Here is a 20,096-nt window from a genome sequence, read left to right on the forward strand (position 1 = left end):
GAAAGAATCAAAGTTCATACAATAAGACTTACAAGCCCCCACGCTCGACTTCTTATTGCTACCCACCAGTAGAACTTACTGACACGACCACATGCAAGCTCCGAATCCACGGACTCCTTCTTTCTTGGATTCACCACCAAATACAAGCACACCCGCTTGTGTTTTCTTTAAGCTTCAATGGCAGCAACCAAGTTGATCATCAAGGTGTAGAAAATATCTTCTCCTTGAAAACCCTAAGTTTGTGTAAAGGAAAACTCCTCTAGATCTCACAAGAGATTTACACAAACAGTAATATGAGTAACACTAAAACGTGGCTAGGGTTTGCCTTTTATACTTAGGACAAATTAGAAAACCTTAAAACATTTTAAACAACTAGGGCTGAGTTGGAAATCTACAGAAAAAAAACATTTTGCCCGAGATTCGATCGATCGAGCCTAAGCTTCAATCGATCGAGCTAGGCCGAAATGCATAATTCTTTCTGCATTAGCTCGATTCCAACTTTACACAAAATACACAACTTTGAGCAAGACGAAAACACTTCTAAACACATTGTTTTGGTCATGGTTTGCCAACAATACACATTAGAGTTCTAAATACATAAATACCTAAGTCTTTAGAACCTAACAATCATGATTGCTACACATTTGATAATTGCCATACACTTAGTTATCAATTATGCAATCTACATCAAACAATTATTATATAGTGTAAAATTTTAAGATTATAACTTTCCAAGTTTTTGAAATTTTCAAACAATAACCAAAAGACTTTGGAAGTTTTGAACAATGAACAAAGACTTGGTGAGATGTTAACAAGATTAAAGACTTCAAATGGTGTCATTCGTTTTCATGATTAAAGGTATCTAGCCTATCAATGACTTAAAAAGAGTTACAATTATTTTCTCCCACAAAATAATTGTTATCTTGTTATTTAGGAAAACTCTGTCTTCCCCATAAGTCCACTCCCCCTAGTGAATTATTAAAATATTACAAATGTATGTATGCATATTTAGAAAAAGCTAGTCCATGTTACGAAAGAGCAATCCAAAAATTCATGACTATACCATTACTAAATTGGACCCTCTAGACGTTATCATTTTATGCTCAACTTTTATTAAGATTTTTTTTTTTTTTTTTCTGAGATTATTAAGAAATTTTCCATGTCTTTGACAAGTGACAATAGCTCCACAGACCACAATTCACGCTAGTTAATAGAGAGACCCACAAGATTTTAATTTTGTCTTTTTGAGGAGACACGAGACCTTAATTTTCCATGTCATGGGCCAAAGACTTTTTGAAACATTTTACTGGCTTAAAGTCTTTTCTAAGATAATGAGAGCTAATAAGGTAAAGAAAATTAAAGCCCCCAACCCATAAAGTACGCTAACACTAGGGATTTGAATTGTGTTGTGGCTGATAATCGTGGTTATGGTCTCCCGCTGGGTTGAACAGGTTAGAAATTAATTCATTACGAAAAACTACTGGAAGAAGAGTGAGACTAGTGTTAGTTTTCTCCATTCAAAGAAAGTATTGTGTTTGGCTCACCATAGATATCTTATTAAAACACTAATTTGAAACTTACCAGGATAATTAACACAATTTCTCCTAGTTCAATCTAGCATGAATCTTTAGCAAATAGTTATATAGTCTAAAAGTGATGCTAGTCAATAGCTAAACCATGATACCATTACTTTGCAAGTCTAAATTGAATTTCTAAACTTTAACCAAAGACATATTCAATGTAATTAGGATTAAAGTCTTCTAACAGAACCACATGTTTTGAAGTTTTTTTGGATAATTCAATAGTTATAACAAATGAGGGAGGCTTTGAATCATGGAGATACCACTGATACCAGGAGGTGTCAACTAATTGTGCTACAAAAATCTTGGCACAAGTTTTGAAGTATATTCCTCTTTAATACAAGTTTTCAAGTTTGAATGAGTTTAGAGAATCAATGTTTTTTTTTTTTTTTTTTTTTTTTGGTTGTTGTTGGAAACACATAGAATCAATGACTTGAAAAGAGTAGTTGTGTATCATCAAACAATTATATAGCTCAAATGTCACGCTAGTCGATAGTGGTACCACGTGGCCATTACTTTCCAAATCTAAATTTATTTTACGAACACCAACCAAAGAATCATTGCAACATTATTAGGATTAAAGTCTTCTCTAATAGTACCACACATTTTGAAGTTTGTTTGTGTTTTTTAATTCGATAGTTATAACGGAAGAGGGAAGATTGATATCCGTAATGTCCATTGATAGTTATATCTAGTTAGTCTGTAACCTGTGCTTACGCATAGGAATGATGAATTGTAATGGTGCTATTGATGTTAGCTTGGGTTATAAAACATATAGTGTTAGGTTCTTAGACTTTAGGAACTAAATGTATTAGAACTTCAATTTGTATTATGTTGGCAAACCATGATCAAAACATAGAGTCTAGTTTAGGCTTTTAAAGTGTGTTTATTTGTAAAATTGGAATCGAGTGATTGTAGAATTTTTTTGGAAAAAATCTGCAAGGCTCGATCAATCAAAAATTAGGCTCGATCAATCGAACCTCAGGAAAATTTATTTTTCTGCAGAATTTCCAATTCAGTCCAGGCCCGTTTGACGTGTAAGGTTTTGTGTTTTACTCCATGTATAAAAGGAAAAACCCTAGCTATGTTTTAGAGGTCTTTTGGTGGTTGTGTGTTGAATCTTTTGTGAAATCTAGAGGTGTTTATCTTCATACACACACTTAGGGTTATCAAGATCAAGATTCATGTCAAGAGCTTGCTGATCTCTTCAGTTGCTGCTTAAAGAAATTAAAGAAGATCTGAAACTTTTGAGTGGAGTCTCAAAGTCACAAATAGGAGAATTTGCGGTTGCAGTAGATCAAGGAAAGAAGTAGTCCATGGACTCAGAGCTGTCACGTGGTCGTAGTAGTAAGTTTTCTATTCGAGGTAGCAATAGGATGTTAGTGGTCTAAGTTCTATTGTACAAACTTCAATTCTTTCATAGTGAATTTGCATTTTACCTTGAGGATAGTTAGGTTAAATCCTCCCCAAGTTTTTTACCTATTAGGTTTTCCTAGATTATCATATCGTTATGTTCTTTATATTTTCGCATTATTTACATGATATGATTTTATTGTGTTAACCTAGATCTAAATAATATATCTATAAGTAATCACTTGACTAAATAACTAGGTTAAACAACTTGTGTTAAGGGGTCTAAAAATGTACATATAGAATATTAGTTCGATCAAAAGATTTGGAGGTACTAAAATAGTTTTTTCTTGCAATTTTCATGATATTGGCTACGTCAAGTTTCTCATTACACTACTATTATATATATATATATATATATATATATATATATATATATATATATATATATAATTTTAAAAATCACTATTGAATGCTATACTACATATACAATATCAATTCACAAGTACTATTCGTAAAATTCTACTAAATACAACACAAAAATAAAAGAATAAATTGGATCCAATAGTATCTCCTAAATTGAATGGTAATATGTGTATGGGATCGTTCAGCTCAATTATAATTTGTTACGTTCAAGATCCAGGCATACAAAATATCTAAATAGAAACAGTATAAAAAATATGCTCATTAGTTCAAAGAAAAAATAACAATAAAAATATAAATAATTTAATTTGTCTGGAAAACTATCAAAAGCAAAATTCAATTTTGAATCTAAACAAATTTTCTCTAAGTATTGGTTATATATAAATATATATATATATTACCTAGTTAGTAATGGACTATATATAGTCATGGTATATATATGTGATTAGGTTTTTTATGGTTTATTTATATTGAACTCCTCATTTTTCTGCATTGATTTAATTCATTTGGCACAAAAATTAAAAAAAATTACATTAAATGAGACATGTGGGGCAAAATTAAACACTAATTGAATTTCAATTTTTAGATTGAATTAATTAACATGGCACAAAAGTTTAAAAACTTAGATTAGATGGGACATATGACGCAAAATTATACTCTAATTGAATTCCGGTTTGAAATCTAATTGGATATAAATATATATATATTACCTAGTTAGCAATGGACTATATATAGTCATGGTATATATATGTGATTAGGTTTTTTATGGTTTATTTATATTGAACTCCTCATTTTTCTGCATTGATTTAATTCATTTGGCACAAAAATTTAAAAAAATTACATTAAATGAGACATGTGGGGCAAAATTAAACACTAATTGAATTTCAATTTTTAGATTGAATTAATTAACATGGCACAAAAGTTTAAAAACTTAGATTAGATGGGACATATGACGCAAAATTATACTCTAATAACTTAGATTAGATGGGACATATGACGCAAAATTATACTCTAATTGAATTCCGGTTTGAAATCTAATTGGATATAAATATATATATATATATATATATATATATATATATATATAAAGCAACCTAACACTAAATCAATTTTAATTTAGGTTTCATTAAATTTCCTTGAACAAATTTTAATTAATATATATATTCTACTATAGAAGGTTTCTAATTGACTTTTTATTTATTAATACTTATTAAATGAAGGCTAAATTAAAAATTACACTTCTAACTTTGACTTAATTTTTAATTTGATTCTTTAAATTTTACTCTTTATCATTTCAATCCTTTAACTTTCATTTGTTTTCATTATATTCCTTCCATCTAATCCACATTGGACCATATTAAACTAATAGCAAGATCGGAAAATATTGACAAAATGACTAAACTGAAAACATATTTAAGTTAGGGATTGGAAAAAAAAAAACTTAAATGACTAATTTGAAAATAAGTTAAAGTTGGAGGATGTAATTTGGAGTTTAAACTTGTTTATATAAAAATAAAATTTCTTGATCATTACATGGGATGTGAATGGGTAGAAAACTAGATATGTAATTACAATCCATTTTTATTTTTATTTTATTTGAGAAAAAGTAATGGATGATGTAAAACTGACTCGAATATCATGATGTACAACTAACTCGAATATCATGATTGCTACACATTTGGTAATTTCCATACACTTAGTTATCAATTATGCAATCTACATCAAACAATTATTATATAGTCCAAAATTTTAAGACTATAACTTTTCAAGTTTTTGAAATTTTCAAACAATAACCAAAAGACTTTGGAAGTTTTGAACAGTGAAAAAAGACTTGGTGAGATGTTAACAAGATTAAAGACTTCTAGTGGTGTCATTCATTTTCATGATTAAAGGTATCTGGCATATCAATGACTTAAAAAAAGCTGCAATTATTTTCTCCCAAAAAAAAAAAAAAAAAAAAAAAAAAAAAAATTAAGAGATAAAGCTACTAATTAAACTTTTCTTACTTGTTATTTTGGAAAACTCTGTCTTCCCCATAAGTTCTCTCCCCTTAGTAAATTATTAAACTATTAAAAATGTATGTATGCCTATTTAGAAAAAGCTAGTCCATGTTACGAAAGAGCAATCCAAAAATGCATGACTATACCATTACTAAATTGGACCCTCTAGAAGTTATCATTTTATGTTCAACTTTTATAAAGATTTTTTTTTTTTTTTTTGCTGAGATTATTAAGAAATTTTTCTGCTATTACAATGATCTTAGATACAATATTCCTAAGGGTGTTTTTCATAAGTGCTTTGACTCTGGTAATGTAAACTTCCCTTTAAACCAATTGCTTACTGGCTATTTTTATTTGTGCATTTGGCATGTGCGTAAATTATAATGCTTTAATTAATAATTCAATGATCAAAGACTTGTCGAAACTTGAAACTCTAATATGATTAAAGTTTTCTAATTTCTTCTAATGGTGTTTCCCTCAACAACAAAAAAGGACTTGTAATAGTGTCGCACGTTTTCATGGTTGAAAGGAATCTAACATATGAATGACATAAAAATTATTTAGATAACATGATTATTACATGTTAATGAGTTTCCACATATTTTGTCTATAACTTTGCAATTTGCATCAAACAATTCTTATATAGTCCAAAATTCGAAAACTATAGCGGACAAAGAAAAAAAAAAATTTTGAGACTTAAATTTTCGAAGTCTTTCAAAGTTCCAAACAATGATCAAAGACTTGTTAAAACACTAATATGATTAAAATCTTCTAATGGTGTTTCCTCAAAAAAAAATAAAAAAATAAAAAGACTCCTAATAGTGTACACATTTTCAAAGTTGAAGGAATTTGACATATCAATGAGTTAAAAAATGAATGATATCATTTTCTCTCATACAAAAAACTTATCTTAGTTGTTACCCCTAAGCCAAATCCCCCCAATAAGTTGTAATTAAAATATTACATATGGATGTATACCTATTTAGAGAAAGGCCGTCCATTATGTAACAAATAATAATACCTTAAGGGTAATTATGAAAGTAAATTATTTGCACTCTCACCAAATAACAAGAAACATGAGTTTTACATAATGATAAATAAAAAAATTAAAAAAAGATTTTGAGCATTTTCGAGGTCCCCTCCTTGCTTTCTTGCTCACATTAGAGATGCAGGGAGTAGGCAACGAGCATATGCCTAATGCATCAAATGTTGAATAATTTTGCTACAGTCTAAAAAAGATTATATGCTGGTTATAGAATTGGCATTTCAATCTGATTAGATATAAAAGATTGAGTACTAAGTAGCTCTTGTGATTTAGCATGAAGCAAAATAAAAGTGAAAACAATTCAATTTTTGTTAATAGTTGATCTAAATTCGACTTACTAAAAAGGCTTCAGAAATGTTTCATTGACAAGGGATGAGAATGCAACTGGAATACACAAGAATTTTATTGGTATATATATAGTTTCCTAAGCAAAAAGAATGGAAAATATCTTCAAAATTGAATTTGAGTTCTGTTTTTTGGATACTCAGAAAAGAATGTAAGTTTATAGCTCTACTAAACCAGACAATTATGAAATTTGTTTCCATTACAAAAGGAAAGAAAGAATAAAAAGAAAAAGAAATATTCATTTATTATTATTCTAACTAGTATGTAACTTGTACTTATACACATGAATGATAAATTGTAGTGGTACAACTGATGTTAGTTTGGGTTATTAAATATATAGGACATTAGTTCGACCAAGATATTTGGAGGTACTAAAATGATTCTTCCTTGCAATTTTAATGATATTGGTTACTCCAAATTTTTAATTACACTGTTGTTATATATATAATTTTGAAAATCACTATTGGGCACTATATATATAATATCAATTCACTATCATTGACTGCAAAATTCTACTAAATAAAATATAAAATAAAAGAATAAATTGGTTCAATAATATCTATATCTCCTAAATTGAATGGGGATAGGTGCATGTGATCGTTTAGCTCAATTACAGTTTTTTATGTTCAAGATCTTCACATATAAGATATCTAAATAGAAACAATATAAAATATACCCATAAGTTCCAAAAAAAAATTAAATAATTTAATTTGTATAAAAAGCTAACAAAGGCAAAATCTAATTTTGATTCTAATCAATTTTTCTCTAAGATTTGATTTTAATACATATATTACCTTGGTTTATTTATATTGAACTCCTCATTTTCTACACTATATTAACTTTTCGGCACAAAAATTTAATTTATTTTTTTTAAAGATTAGATGGTGTGGGAGGGAGATTTGTCTCAAACCCCAACAAAGGAATTGTTCGCTTTGAGAATGGGCCAAGGAGACCGATGCCACCCTCACGAATTTGCTCAATCCCACATCGGGGAAAGACGCCTCCCACACATGCCTTATAAGCTTGAGCCTAAGACACATGTGTACCACTACTACACCTCTAAGGGGAAACCCCCACCTTCCCCGGGACTAGACCTTTAAGGCCGATGCCACCCGAGTGCACTACGTGTTGGATATTTTTATAAAAAATATCATATTTATTTTAATACTCATTTATGTGAATTGAGGAAATCAATTATCCCTTAATGTTAGATACGTTGATTGCTAAATTTTGAAAATTCAAATATAATTCAAAATTTGAATAGCTATTGTCAATGGTTTTAATTAGGAAATCTCTAAAGATTAATGTGAATTTTAATACCATATATTGCCAACTTTTAGTATACTTCCCTTTATAAACTTTTTCTTTAAAACGTTTCTTTTAATATATTTAATAGCAACGTTATAGATAGAAAGTATCAGATATTGTACAACTATATATTTATATAATTTACTATTGATGGGTTATAGCATTATATATTACTTTCCATTCTTGGTTGTAATTATGGTGTATAGTCAAAGTTTCAAAGAAAAGCATTATTTGACAGCTTAAACACAGCCACATTAGGGGCTGTAAATTTTGTTTTAATGGCATTATAAGTTATTACACTACAAGACAAACTTGATTTGTCTACTAACTTACCTCACCTCAACATACACTTTGGCAAATAGTTTGACCGGTTTATATATATATATATATATATATATATATATATATATATATATATATATATATATATATATATATATATATATTTTTTTTTTTTTTTTTTTTTTGAGGAAAAAAAAAAAAACCTTTATGACCATTTAATTGATATCAAATCTTTTTGATTTTTTGGCTAAGGACAAGTTAAAGGTCCGGCTATATATATATATATATATATATATATATATATATATATATGGAAAGAAATAAAGGTGGTAGACACACATTATTTTTGAATTACAAAGCTGAAAATCTTTCAAAAACAATTTTTTATTGTCCTAAACACTTATCATCTATAGCTTTTTACTACTCACAAAAATATTCTATCTTTTACAAAATTTTCTGGGAAAAGAAAGTACTATAGAGAGCTTATATCCTACGAGCAGTGTAGGCTCGCAGAGATAATCAGTAAAGGTGGCTGGGCTGCTGTATCCTGGGAGCAACGTGCAGAAACTATTTGTCTAACTATATCGGATATACCGTAGACGGCACGATTTGTCTCAAGACAGTGACTTGGTCCACACCTCATCTCTGCCACCTCTTTTGGTAAAATCAAATTGTGTAATTTCCAAGGAAAATTCAGATATTATCTCTCCTTTATTTCCAACACTATGTATAAGCATATGGCAGTTTTTGAGACTTGCTCCACATGTGTAATAGTGGTACACATGTGTCTTAGGCTCAAGCCTATAAGGCATGTATAGGAGGCGTCTCTCCCCGATGTGGGATAGATCAAATTCGTGAGGGTGGCATCGATCTCCTCGGCCCATTCCCAAAGCGAACAATTCCTTTGTTGGGGTCTGAGACAAATCTCCCTCCCATAGATGAGATATGTCGTGCAATTAAACTCTAATTGAAATCCAATTTTTATATTAAATTAACTCACTGGACACAAAAATTTAAAAACTTAAAAAATATGAAAGTCCACGGTTTTTTTTTTTTTTAATTTATTGTGAAGCACTTTTTTTTTAATATTTATTTATTCTAGACTTTTTGGTTTTTATACTTAATAACTCACTTGAATGAATATTTATGATGTGGTTCTACATTTGATTTTAAAATTAAGAAATAAAACTCTTTCAAAATATATAATTTAAGACACATGGTGCAAAATTGGAACTCTAATTTGGAATTCTAATTTGAATTAAGCTAAGAGAAAATCTAACAAGATTTCAATTTGGAATTCAATTAGACTCTAATTTTGCGTCACATGTCCCATCTAATCGAAGTTTATAAATTTTTGTGTTAAGTTAGTTAATTCAATGTAAAAATTAGAATTCAATTAGAGCTTAATTTTGCGCTACGTATCTCATCTAATGTAAGTTTTTTTAAAAAAATTTGGTACCACGTAGGTTAATTCAATGTAGAAAACGAAGAATTCAATATAAATAAACCATAAAAAACCTAATATATACACACACACTATAACTATATATAGTCCATTACTAATTAGATTCAAAATTGAATTTTGCTTTTATTAGCTTTCCATACAAATAAAATTCTTTAAATTTTTTCTATTATTTTTTCTCTAAACTAATAAGCATATCTTTTATACTGTTTCTATTCAGCTGTATGCCAGAATCTTGAACGTAACAAATTGTAATTGAGCTAAACAATCTCATGCACCTATCCCCATTCAATTTAGGAGATACTATTGGGCCAATTTATTATTTTATTTTGTATTGTATTTAGTAGAATTTCGCAAAAAATGATTGTGAATTGATATTATATATGTAATATCTAATAGTAATTTTTAAAATTATATACATAATAGCAGTGTAATGAGAAACTTGGCATAACTAATATAATGAAAATTGCAAGAAAAAACTATTTTAATACCTCCAAATGTTTTGGTCAAACTATTTTAGGATAAAACTTAGGTACAGTACCTTAAGTGCTGCTTCTTAGATTTCTCTCTTAAAATTCAGTCATGTAGTTACTTAATTAAAAAATACACTTCCATCTCATAAGAAAACATCCACATAGTAGAATTTTAAAAGGGAAACTTAAGGAACAATACCTAAGTACTATACATAAGTCTTGTTCTATGTTTTATAACCCAAGCTAATATCAATAACACCACTACAATTCACACACAGGTTACATATTAGTTTCTATAATTTGATTAGATCACGACTTCCAAAGTGTTACACAACCTCTTAATTATTTTTGTGGATAAGGCAATTTTTGTGGATAAGGCATTTTTTTTTCACAGATTATGGTTTGCAATCGTTAACCAATAGTCTGAAATTAATAGATTATTTTAATTAAGAAATAGATCATTTGTTTCCTAATTCCTATGTAATTATATTAAATATGACTCCAAATCTAATATTTTAAATTTTATACAAATATTCTTTTAACTTTAACTAGATGATCATGTGATTTGTTTAAGTAATTAAATAAACGAGAGTAAAGTGATTTTTCACCTTTTAAATTTTATAAGACCATCTGGTAATTTAGATTCTCTAAATTTCTTAGGGTACTCTACCAAATAGATTTCCTTAAATCTTAACCATTCTTTAATGATTTAATGGTCTAGATTTTGTCATATCAGCATTCTACTAACAATAATCTAAATTGTTTTGTTTATAACATTATTTTAAGAGTATTGATAGTGGAATGCTGACATGGCAGAATCTAGACTCTTAAATCATAAAAGAGTTGTTAGGATTTAAGGAAATCTATTGGTAGAGTACCCTAGGAAATCTAGAAGATCTGAATCCAAAAATATATCTCAAATTTCACGTAAAATGTCTAAAAAATAAGACACTTTCCTACTAATCCATGTCTTTAAAACAAACTTATCCAAAAATTAAAATGTTAAAAAAAATAAAAATAAATAAAAACTTTTCGGTCCACTTTATATTTCCCTCAAGGCCATGTTCTAACTTTTTTTTTTTTTTTTGCTTACTTTATCATGACTCACCAGTTTCTTTTATTTATTTATTTATTTTTAGGCAAATTACAATTTACGCGTCTATAGTTTGACTGAAATTTAAATTGTCTAATTGTGATTTGAAATTTTCCGCTTTAACTCGTCAACCCAATCCAAAGTCTCTCTCTCTCTCTGTAACCCTAACCGTTTTAGCCAAATCGGGCTACTCGGTCCAAACCCAATGGTCCAGAATCGCCTCACCATCCAAGCTCGACTGGCTCGGCATCTACTCTTACTTTATAATGACTCACCGGTTTCTTTTGTTTATTTATTTATTTTTAGGCAAATTACAATTTACCCGTCTATAGTTTGACCGAAATTTAAATTGTCTAGTTGTGATTTGAAATTTGCCGCTTTAACCCGTCAACCCAATCCAAAGTCTCTCTCTCTGTAACCCCAACCGTTTTAGCCAAATCGGGCAACCCGGTCCGAACCTAATGGTCCAGAATCGCCTCACCATCCAAGCTCGACTGGCTTGGCATCTACTCTCCCCCGGACTCCGCTCACGAGAACTTCATCGGCTATGTGTTCCTTAACTCCTCCACCAAGTGGCAATCCCGATCGGGCTCCATTTCACTCCCTCTCATCAACCTCCAATCCAACTTCTCCTTCCAAGTCTTCCAATGGGGCGAGTCTAAAATCGACCCGAAAAAACTCAACCAAGAGCACAATCCGTTGCCGAGCACGGCCCATTTGTTGGCGAAGTCGGTGGAAGTCGAGTTCGGGTCAAGTCAGTGTCAGAGCAGATCCATCTAGGGTTCACGGAGAATGTGGATGAGATGAGAGTGATGCTCTTGACGAGGGATCCTAAGGAGAGGGGAGTGAGGTTTGGGGTGAGAGAGGGTAAGCTCGACTGTGTGACGGTGGCAAGTGTGCGACGAGCCGACGAATTTGAGTGTCGGGTGGAGAGACCCGGGTTGGATTCATGATGGGGTTATGAAGAATTTGAAGAAAGGAGTCAGGTATTATTATCAGTTAATTTTTTGTTTAATTGGGTTTTTAGTTTAGTAAATGATATTTGTAATTTGTCATTAGTTTTGGAACATTGTTAATTGCAAATTTTGATACTTTAGAATTTAGATTGATCAAAATGATTGTGACTCAATAACTTGACCAAAAGCTACTATCAATTTTGTTATAAACGAAACAAAATTGACTTACAAACTGATATGACAATAAATGTGATCCATGTCACATCAAGTTATCAAGAACATAATGAATAAATGGCTTTTGTTAATAGGTTGAAGTAGCAAAAGCTAATAAATAAATGGCCATTTGAGTAGAATGTTGTGTGACTTCCTAGAAACATTGATCGATTGCAGTAAAAAAAAAATTAAAAAAAAAAATCAACTCTAACCAATAATGCACTTTGGTACTCATTAACCTAACAATTTGGTTTCATTGACAAATGAATATGGTTGAATTTAATCGTCTTTAGAAAAGATAGCACTACTTTTGTTGTAGGGGTTAATAAAGCTATGTGGTTGAATTCAATTGGAAAACCTAATTTGTACCAAAGTTTTGCTCATTTATGAATTACTTTTTTGTTTCATATATAAAAAGGAGTAATTGTTTCTAATATTATGCGGTAAATTTTGTAGTAGATGTAGAATCATTCTTTTGGTTTTGTGTTGAAAAGTTAGGCGCATTAGTTTGTAAGGCTTGTGTGGTAAATTTTGTTGTAGTTGTACTATCGTTCAATTCATAATATTTCACAATAGTTTGGATTTTATTATAGCATTTTCTTCCATGTGTCCTTGTAATCATTTGAATCTCATTTGCATGATCATGTCTAAGAAAAGCATCCAATGAATGTCTTAGTTTAAGTGTCTATAGATTTCATGGTGATCCATAGTTACAAAAAAGTGTTTTTATAAACTACTGGCTTGATTATTTGTTTATATGTATATAATGTCTAATTAGTTGTATGATTAAACTTGATAAAGGGAACTCATATGAGAAACTATTTTTGCCCGACATTGCATGGTTTGAATATAACAATGGCTGTGCTTGTGCTTAATGTCATATATTTTGTACATAGTTGGCCCCGAGCCCAAAGAAATAAGACATCTAGAGTAATTTTAAAGATTATTTAAACTAGAGTCACTTTATTATAAATTAGTTGACCCCAAAATGTTTGACTAAGGCTTGGTTGTTGTTCTTCTCTATGATAGGTTGGAAGTGATGCTGGAGGTTGGACTTCAACTCGCAGCTTTGTGTCAAGGAATGAGGACTCTGATGAAACAATAGCTTTTCTGTTCGGTGACATGGGAACTGCAACACCATACTCTTACCTTTCTCCGTACAGAAGAAGAAAGCATAGCGACCATCAAGTGGATACTCCGTGATATTGAGGCTTTGGGTGACAAGCCAGCGTTTATCTCACATATTGGGGACATCAGCTATGCAAGAGGATATTCATGGTTGTGGGATCATTTTTTTACTCAGATTGAACCTGTTGCATCCAAAGTAGCATAACATGTATGCATTGGTAATCATGAGTATAACTGGCCTTCACAGCCTTGGAGACCTGAGTGGTCTGCGGGAATTTATGGAAATGATGGGGGTGGTGAATGCGGTGTACCCTTCAGCTTTAGGTTCAGAATGCCTGGAAACTCTTTAGAGCCAACTGGAACCCGAGCCCTGGACACTAGGAACCTTTACTACTCATTTGATATGGGGGCAGTACATTTTGTATACTTGTCAACTGAGACCAATTTCCTTCCAGGGAGCAGCCAATATAGTTTCTTAAAGCATGATTTGGAGTCAGTTAATAGAAATAAAACCCCTTTTGTGGTAGTCCAAGGGCACCGGCCGATGTATACAACAAGCAATGAAACTAGAGAAGCCCCATTGAGGGAGAAGATGCTTGAGCACTTGGAACCTTTGTTTGTGAAAAACAAGGTCACCCTTGCTTTGTGGGGTCATGTCCATAGATATGAGAGGTTTTGTCCAATGAATAACTTTACTTGTGGAAGCATGGGTCTGGATGGGGAGGATTGGGAGGCATTTCCAGTCCATATTGTTATTGGGATGGGAGGACAGGACGCGCAATCCACCTGGGAGCCTAGACCTGACCACCCAAATGATCCAATCTTCCCACAACCAAAGCGCTCTTTGTACCGCGGGGGTGTGTTTGGGTACACTAGATTGGTTGCTACAAAGGAGAAGCTTCAGCTTTCTTATGTAGGAAACCATGATGGAGAAGTGCATGATATGGTGGAGATTCTAGCATCTGGACAAGTTCTCAGTGGCAGTGGGGCTAGTGCCGGTGCCGGGAGCAAGGCGGCTCGGTCCAAATCTTCATTGTTGGTTGAGGGAGTGATCATGTTAGTGCTTGTGGCTTTTGTAGGCTATGTTCTTGGTTTCCTTTCACGTTCCCAGAAAGACGCTACTTCAAAAAATAGATGGATTCCCGTGAAGACAGAAGATCTTTGAACTTGAAATTGCATTGAAGCACATTGTTTAGTTTCCAAAATTTGGTTCATCTGTATTTCTGAAGTAACTTCAATTATGCAATTTTCCTTATGTAATTTATGCTATTCAACACTTTATATAAAGGGCTTCATATAGTTGAAACTCATATGCTTTATCAAATAAATGTGGAATTTCCATTGACTATTTTATTGATGCATGGATATGATCTTATCTTAGCATTTTGTGCCATTGGAGGTACTGTCATATTTCTGTTGCCTACCTCTGTGAGTACTCTTGTGTGGAGAAAAGACCTACTTTAATATTGGAGATATTAATGAGCATCTCTAGTTGAGGAACTGTGGTAACTCCCCTGAATTCAAGATATTATTGAACCAATCACCTACTGTGCGTTAAAAGGTTGATCCAAGAATCTGCATGTTAAAACCTTTTTTATTTTTCACCTTTTCGTTTTCTTTTGCAAAGATATTTTATGATTACTCTATGAACCTAATCCTCCTCTGATCCTCTCACCAAAAATCCAATTATTTTTCTTGAAGTGCCTTCCAATTATTTTTTCCTATTATTGTAACTTTCATGGCTAGGAGAATTATGGATTCGTTTCTTGTATGTTTACTCTGTGGGAAACATCAGAATACCCTTTTAGCCACCAATTGCCAATGACCATTTGGTGTATTGATATTTCCTAGTGTTTACAATCTAGATGTCTAGGGTTTGAATCCCCTAACCCCAGTTAAGATGCTAAAAAAATAAGTCTGAAACTATACTACATCAGGGTTTGAAAATATATCAAGCTTATTTTTGCAAATAAAGCATTTTGTTGGGAATCAATATAATAAGTTTTGTCGGGTTAGTGTGTATGAGGGGGCTTGGGATTGAGCGTTGGAACATTCTGTTATGTTTATCATCTGCAGGTCCTCACATTTGCTGGAAAAGACTACTAGCCACAAATCTATAATGATTAATGAGTAATGTTAGGGAGACAAAATTGTTACCATCTTTTGCACGGCTACTTACGTAATTGATTGGAGCAACATCAATATCACATGGGTTCACTACTAACACCACTTTTTTAGCGTCAACCACAACATGCAATTTTAATAGTTGTGAAATTTTTTGTGTGTATATAGCTTATTGATCTATTATAGAATGCCTTTTGTCTTTTCCCAGTGCAATAACCTTAACTCTGCTTGACCAAAATGAGAACAATATTTGTTGTAATTTAGATCCCCATCAAACATCAATTGCATATGCTTCTCTCTAATTAATAGAACGATTTTATAACTGACATGAAACACCACATTATACTTATGTTTCAGTTGCAGGGGTATCATGATCCACAAAGTTGCCATACAAGCATTCAGAAATGATTAAGTTGCCACTGAGGCAGCAACAAGTAATGCAGAAAGGGCTTTAAGTAGTAATTAGTAATTATAAGACAGTTTTCCTACAAACTCAGTTGGAGGAATCTTTCTTTAACCCATTAAGTAATGATTTATAATACCATTCACGTGTATTATATCACATGATTCATTAAATCATCAAACAAGTCACATGACTATAAATTAAAAGTGAATAGTCTTTTGAGTAGTCACATAATGGATTGTAGAAACTTTCTTCTAAATTGGTTTGGTTGACTATTCTTTTCACTCTTATAAAAAGAGTAATATAACTGGACATCATAGGCAATCAAGAACCTTTCATTTGATCAAAAGCTTATAATGATAACACCTAGACTGAAATTAATACAATCCACAACTCCATGGTTTAATAATAACAAAAATACCTACTGAAAATCCTTTTGATTTTGTAATCATACAAACCAATTCGTCTGGTCTATTTTCACTAGCTAATAATACTTGAAGAGGAAAGCCCAAATCATAGCAATGGCAAGCACCATAACTGGGGTAACTTGAATGCTGTGATTTGATGGAGAAGCATTTTTATCTGGGGCAGGTGCTGGAGCTGGGATATCTTGGACATTGATGGCAACTTTCATTCCCCCAAAGCAGTAGTCTTTGCAAATGAAGTAATATTTCTTTGCCTCAGTTAGCTCAAATACATCACGTCCACCCTTTGTTATGTTCTTTATGAAGTCCTCCACAATGCACTTCTCATAGCTGGTCTCATTCACCTCAAATACAGTATACAGTGCCTTGTTGAATCCAAAAACTGAAGAAGGCAACACGATAATTTAGAAAAGAACAGAGAAAAGCAAAATAAAGATGAGGACAATATCAGGGCCATGCAGATTATAAATTCAGAGACTCAGATTTAACTCGCGTGTTTGTTGTTCTTTTTTTTTTTTTTTTTTTTACATACAATATGAATGAACCTGTGACTTCCGTTATATGATTGTTTTCTTACCATCCAGTCAAAACACCAATTGTTTATTTTATTTTATATTATATATTTTACAGGAATTTGAATTCAAGTCCCTTATTCAAAGATAATATACTTCAACAGTTGAATTTTTATTAAAAAAAGAAAAACAGATATTAAAAACCAATACACATGTCTGTATTTGGCAGAGAAATTTAAGCATTTTATCAGTCTCATTATAACTGAATCGCTTCCCAATATTTAAGGACCACAAATAACCTCCAATCTTATCTAAAGCACAAAATGTGGGATTTTGAGATTCAACAATGTACTAATCATAAAAAGTTTTTTTTCCTCTTATTTTTTTTGTTAAGTTACAAATGTACAAAACGAATTTTAAAACTATGACCCATCATCCATTTCATTATTGTGAAAGAAGGAAGTGATAATTAATCTATAGCTATGACCCATTATAAGTGAGTAGCGAAAAGCTTGTTGAAAGAAAGAAATAAGTGAAAAAGTGAAAAGCTTGTGGAAAAGCAAGAATAGGAGTTGGAGAAATCCATCAAATATACCTTCCCCATAATGCATTTGTGCGTTGCCTGTTTGAATTGCACCCCCCACCCCCCCCCCCCCCCCTCCCCCCTCTCTCCTGTTTAAAATCAGACATGCATACAAAATCATCATCATCATCATATTCTTCTATTCCTTTGTTATCATGTTCTCGTTCTGTTTAAAAATATATATATTCTTCTCCTTCTTACTATGTTACGCCATTAGATGCAGTTTGTAGAGCTATAATACACATAAAAACAATTATAAAATCATTATAATGAAAGTAACGTAAATAAGGAAATTCGCTTAAAGATAAGACAGATCCTCATTGATAAAAAGATAAGCGAGAACCTCTTAAGATAGTTTGGTCATATTCAAAAAATAATGATTAATACACCGGTAAAAAAGTAGAGAAGAGACAACAAAATAATGTTAATTTAAGAAGTAAACTTTATTTGATTGTGAAGAATCTATAGTTGACCTCAAAATTTTCAGATTAAGACTTGGATGCAATTGTTATTATTATTGTAAATTACACACACACCCAATAGATCTTGAACCGATAAGGCTATGACCTCACCATCCATTTCATTATTAGAGAAAAAATTACTAGTTAAGTTATACCTATGAATCATAACAACTTGAAAGCAACAAAAGAGTCTTGGAGGAACTCTATCAAATCGAATGCTTTCCCCTCAATACATTTTCAAGAAATAAGGTACAGGCATTATAACTGGTAAAAATAACGAAATCATATCTTGAAATTAAAAATCAAAGTTAGTGGAAATATTAATCCTTCAGTCAAAAGAACATGGATTTCATCAAGGGAGAAAAAAAAATGGTATAATTAACTCAAAAGAAAAAAAGAGAAGAAATAATGAACAAGCAAAACCAACGATTAAAATATGATATCCACTTTTTCCTAACACTTTCTCATCACCCAAACAGCTCATAAAAAAAAGACATTAAGAGAGAGAGAGAGAGAGAGAGAGAGAGCATACAAAGCCAGTCCCCAACTAGAAATTTCTCATGACTTGTCCACTCCGAGAAGTTGGTGTTTGGTGTCCAACCAGCCTTATTACCTCCAACGTAATGCAATTCAGCTTTTGTTAATTCCACCATCATCATCACTATTACTATGCTCACTACCAATTTTCTCAAACTTGTACCCTCCATCATCACCACCCTCTCTATCTCTATACTCTATAGTCTATACAAACAAATGATAAGATTTGAAGATCTCTCTCTAGTCACCTAAAAATTCTCAATTACAGTCATACCATACATGGAATCAAGGCTTACTTTATAGGTCTCCTACAATATAGCTACCTAATAACTCCAGAAATTTCAATTAGGGTTATGACCAAGAGTAATTATTCAGTATTCCAAGAGTCAAACAATGTAGTATAACTTTCCGTCTTAAAATAATAATAACGAGTACCACTAATTAATTTATGTTGAAAATCTACGACTCTTGTAATCTTAAATAAAATACCTAATAATTTTCCAATAATACATTAACTTGTATAAAGGCCTATTTTATGTGTCTCCTATAAACGTATTAAGAGGTATCTTTGGAAAGAAAATCTGACATTAGTAATTACTGTATTAGTATAAGACGCGTCTTTTTTTTTTTGAGGAAGGTATAAGACGCGTCTTAGGAGAGCAGGCTAAAAATTTTTTTGCTCTTGGGAGCTAATGCTAATGGTACATTGCTCGCCGTGCACGTGTACTGATTGAACTAAAAGAGCCGTTTGATGATAGATTTCGTCATGCACTTTTGGTTCACATCAACCCAAAATCGTGGTAAGATAATATTTGTAATCTCCCTACTTTTTATTCATTTATTTATGGGATAAGAAATTTATATGCATATATTCTAAAAATAAAAAATATATCACAACCAATTTCACGACTAACTATCTTATCCAGCTGACTTTTTTCTCCAAAAAAAAATATATATATATATATATATAATATATCTTATGAAGCTAATTGTGATTGGAAAAAAAAAAATTGTCAATGTAAGATTGATAGGTAACCATTACATAATTTGCCGCACATGATTATTGTGAATATAGGTGTGGAATTGGTTGTGATCTTGGAATCATTTTATTTTTCTTCTAAGTTGGAATCCTAAATTTCTAATGTGTCAATCTTTCTTTTCTTGGTAAGCCATTCAGACCTTCTTACCCCTAAAAAAAGGAAGAAGGATAAATATTCAATCAATATGGTCATTGCCACACTAGGATAGAGCCAATTGTCACCTATTTCCCCCTTCTTCATGAGTTTTTTCACAACTAACTATCTTATGTAGCTGACTTTTTCTCTAAAAAAAATAAAAAAAATAAAAAATAAAAAAAACTACCTTATGTAGCTAATTTTGATTGAATTTTTTT

General features: G+C 31.4%; 2 protein-coding genes across 2 annotated transcripts; one reads left to right on the plus strand and one right to left on the minus strand.

Annotated features, from left to right (window-relative positions):
* Window positions 1-13,385: 13,385 nt before the first annotated feature.
* LOC126719963 (probable inactive purple acid phosphatase 2) lies at window positions 13,386-14,823 on the plus strand. Its single transcript, XM_050422458.1, has 3 exons — window positions 13,386-13,460; window positions 13,560-13,718; window positions 13,906-14,823. Exons 1-3 carry the CDS (start codon window positions 13,386-13,388, stop codon window positions 14,821-14,823), a joined length of 1,152 nt encoding a protein of 383 aa, XP_050278415.1.
* Window positions 14,824-16,669: 1,846 nt separating this feature from the next.
* LOC126719964 (uncharacterized) lies at window positions 16,670-17,733 on the minus strand. The gene is made up of 2 exons (XM_050422459.1): window positions 17,718-17,733; window positions 16,670-16,992 (listed from the first exon to the last, which is right to left on the minus strand). Exons 1-2 carry the CDS (start codon window positions 17,731-17,733, stop codon window positions 16,670-16,672), a joined length of 339 nt encoding a protein of 112 aa, XP_050278416.1.
* Between the last annotated feature and the right edge of the window lie 2,363 nt (window positions 17,734-20,096).

This window comes from Quercus robur, chromosome 3 (assembly GCF_932294415.1).
Source record: "Quercus robur chromosome 3, dhQueRobu3.1, whole genome shotgun sequence".
Lineage (NCBI taxonomy): Eukaryota > Viridiplantae > Streptophyta > Magnoliopsida > Fagales > Fagaceae > Quercus > Quercus robur.

Coding starts and splice junctions, on each gene's coding strand:
- LOC126719963 (XM_050422458.1), top strand. CDS start 13,386: ATGGCTGTGCTTGTGCTTAATGTCATATATTTTGTACATAGTTGGCCC. Junction 13,461..13,559: donor AAAGAAATAAGACATCTAGA/GTAATTTTAAAG, acceptor TCTCTATGATAG/GTTGGAAGTGATGCTGGAGG. Junction 13,719..13,905: donor GAAAGCATAGCGACCATCAA/GTGGATACTCCG, acceptor TGGCCTTCACAG/CCTTGGAGACCTGAGTGGTC.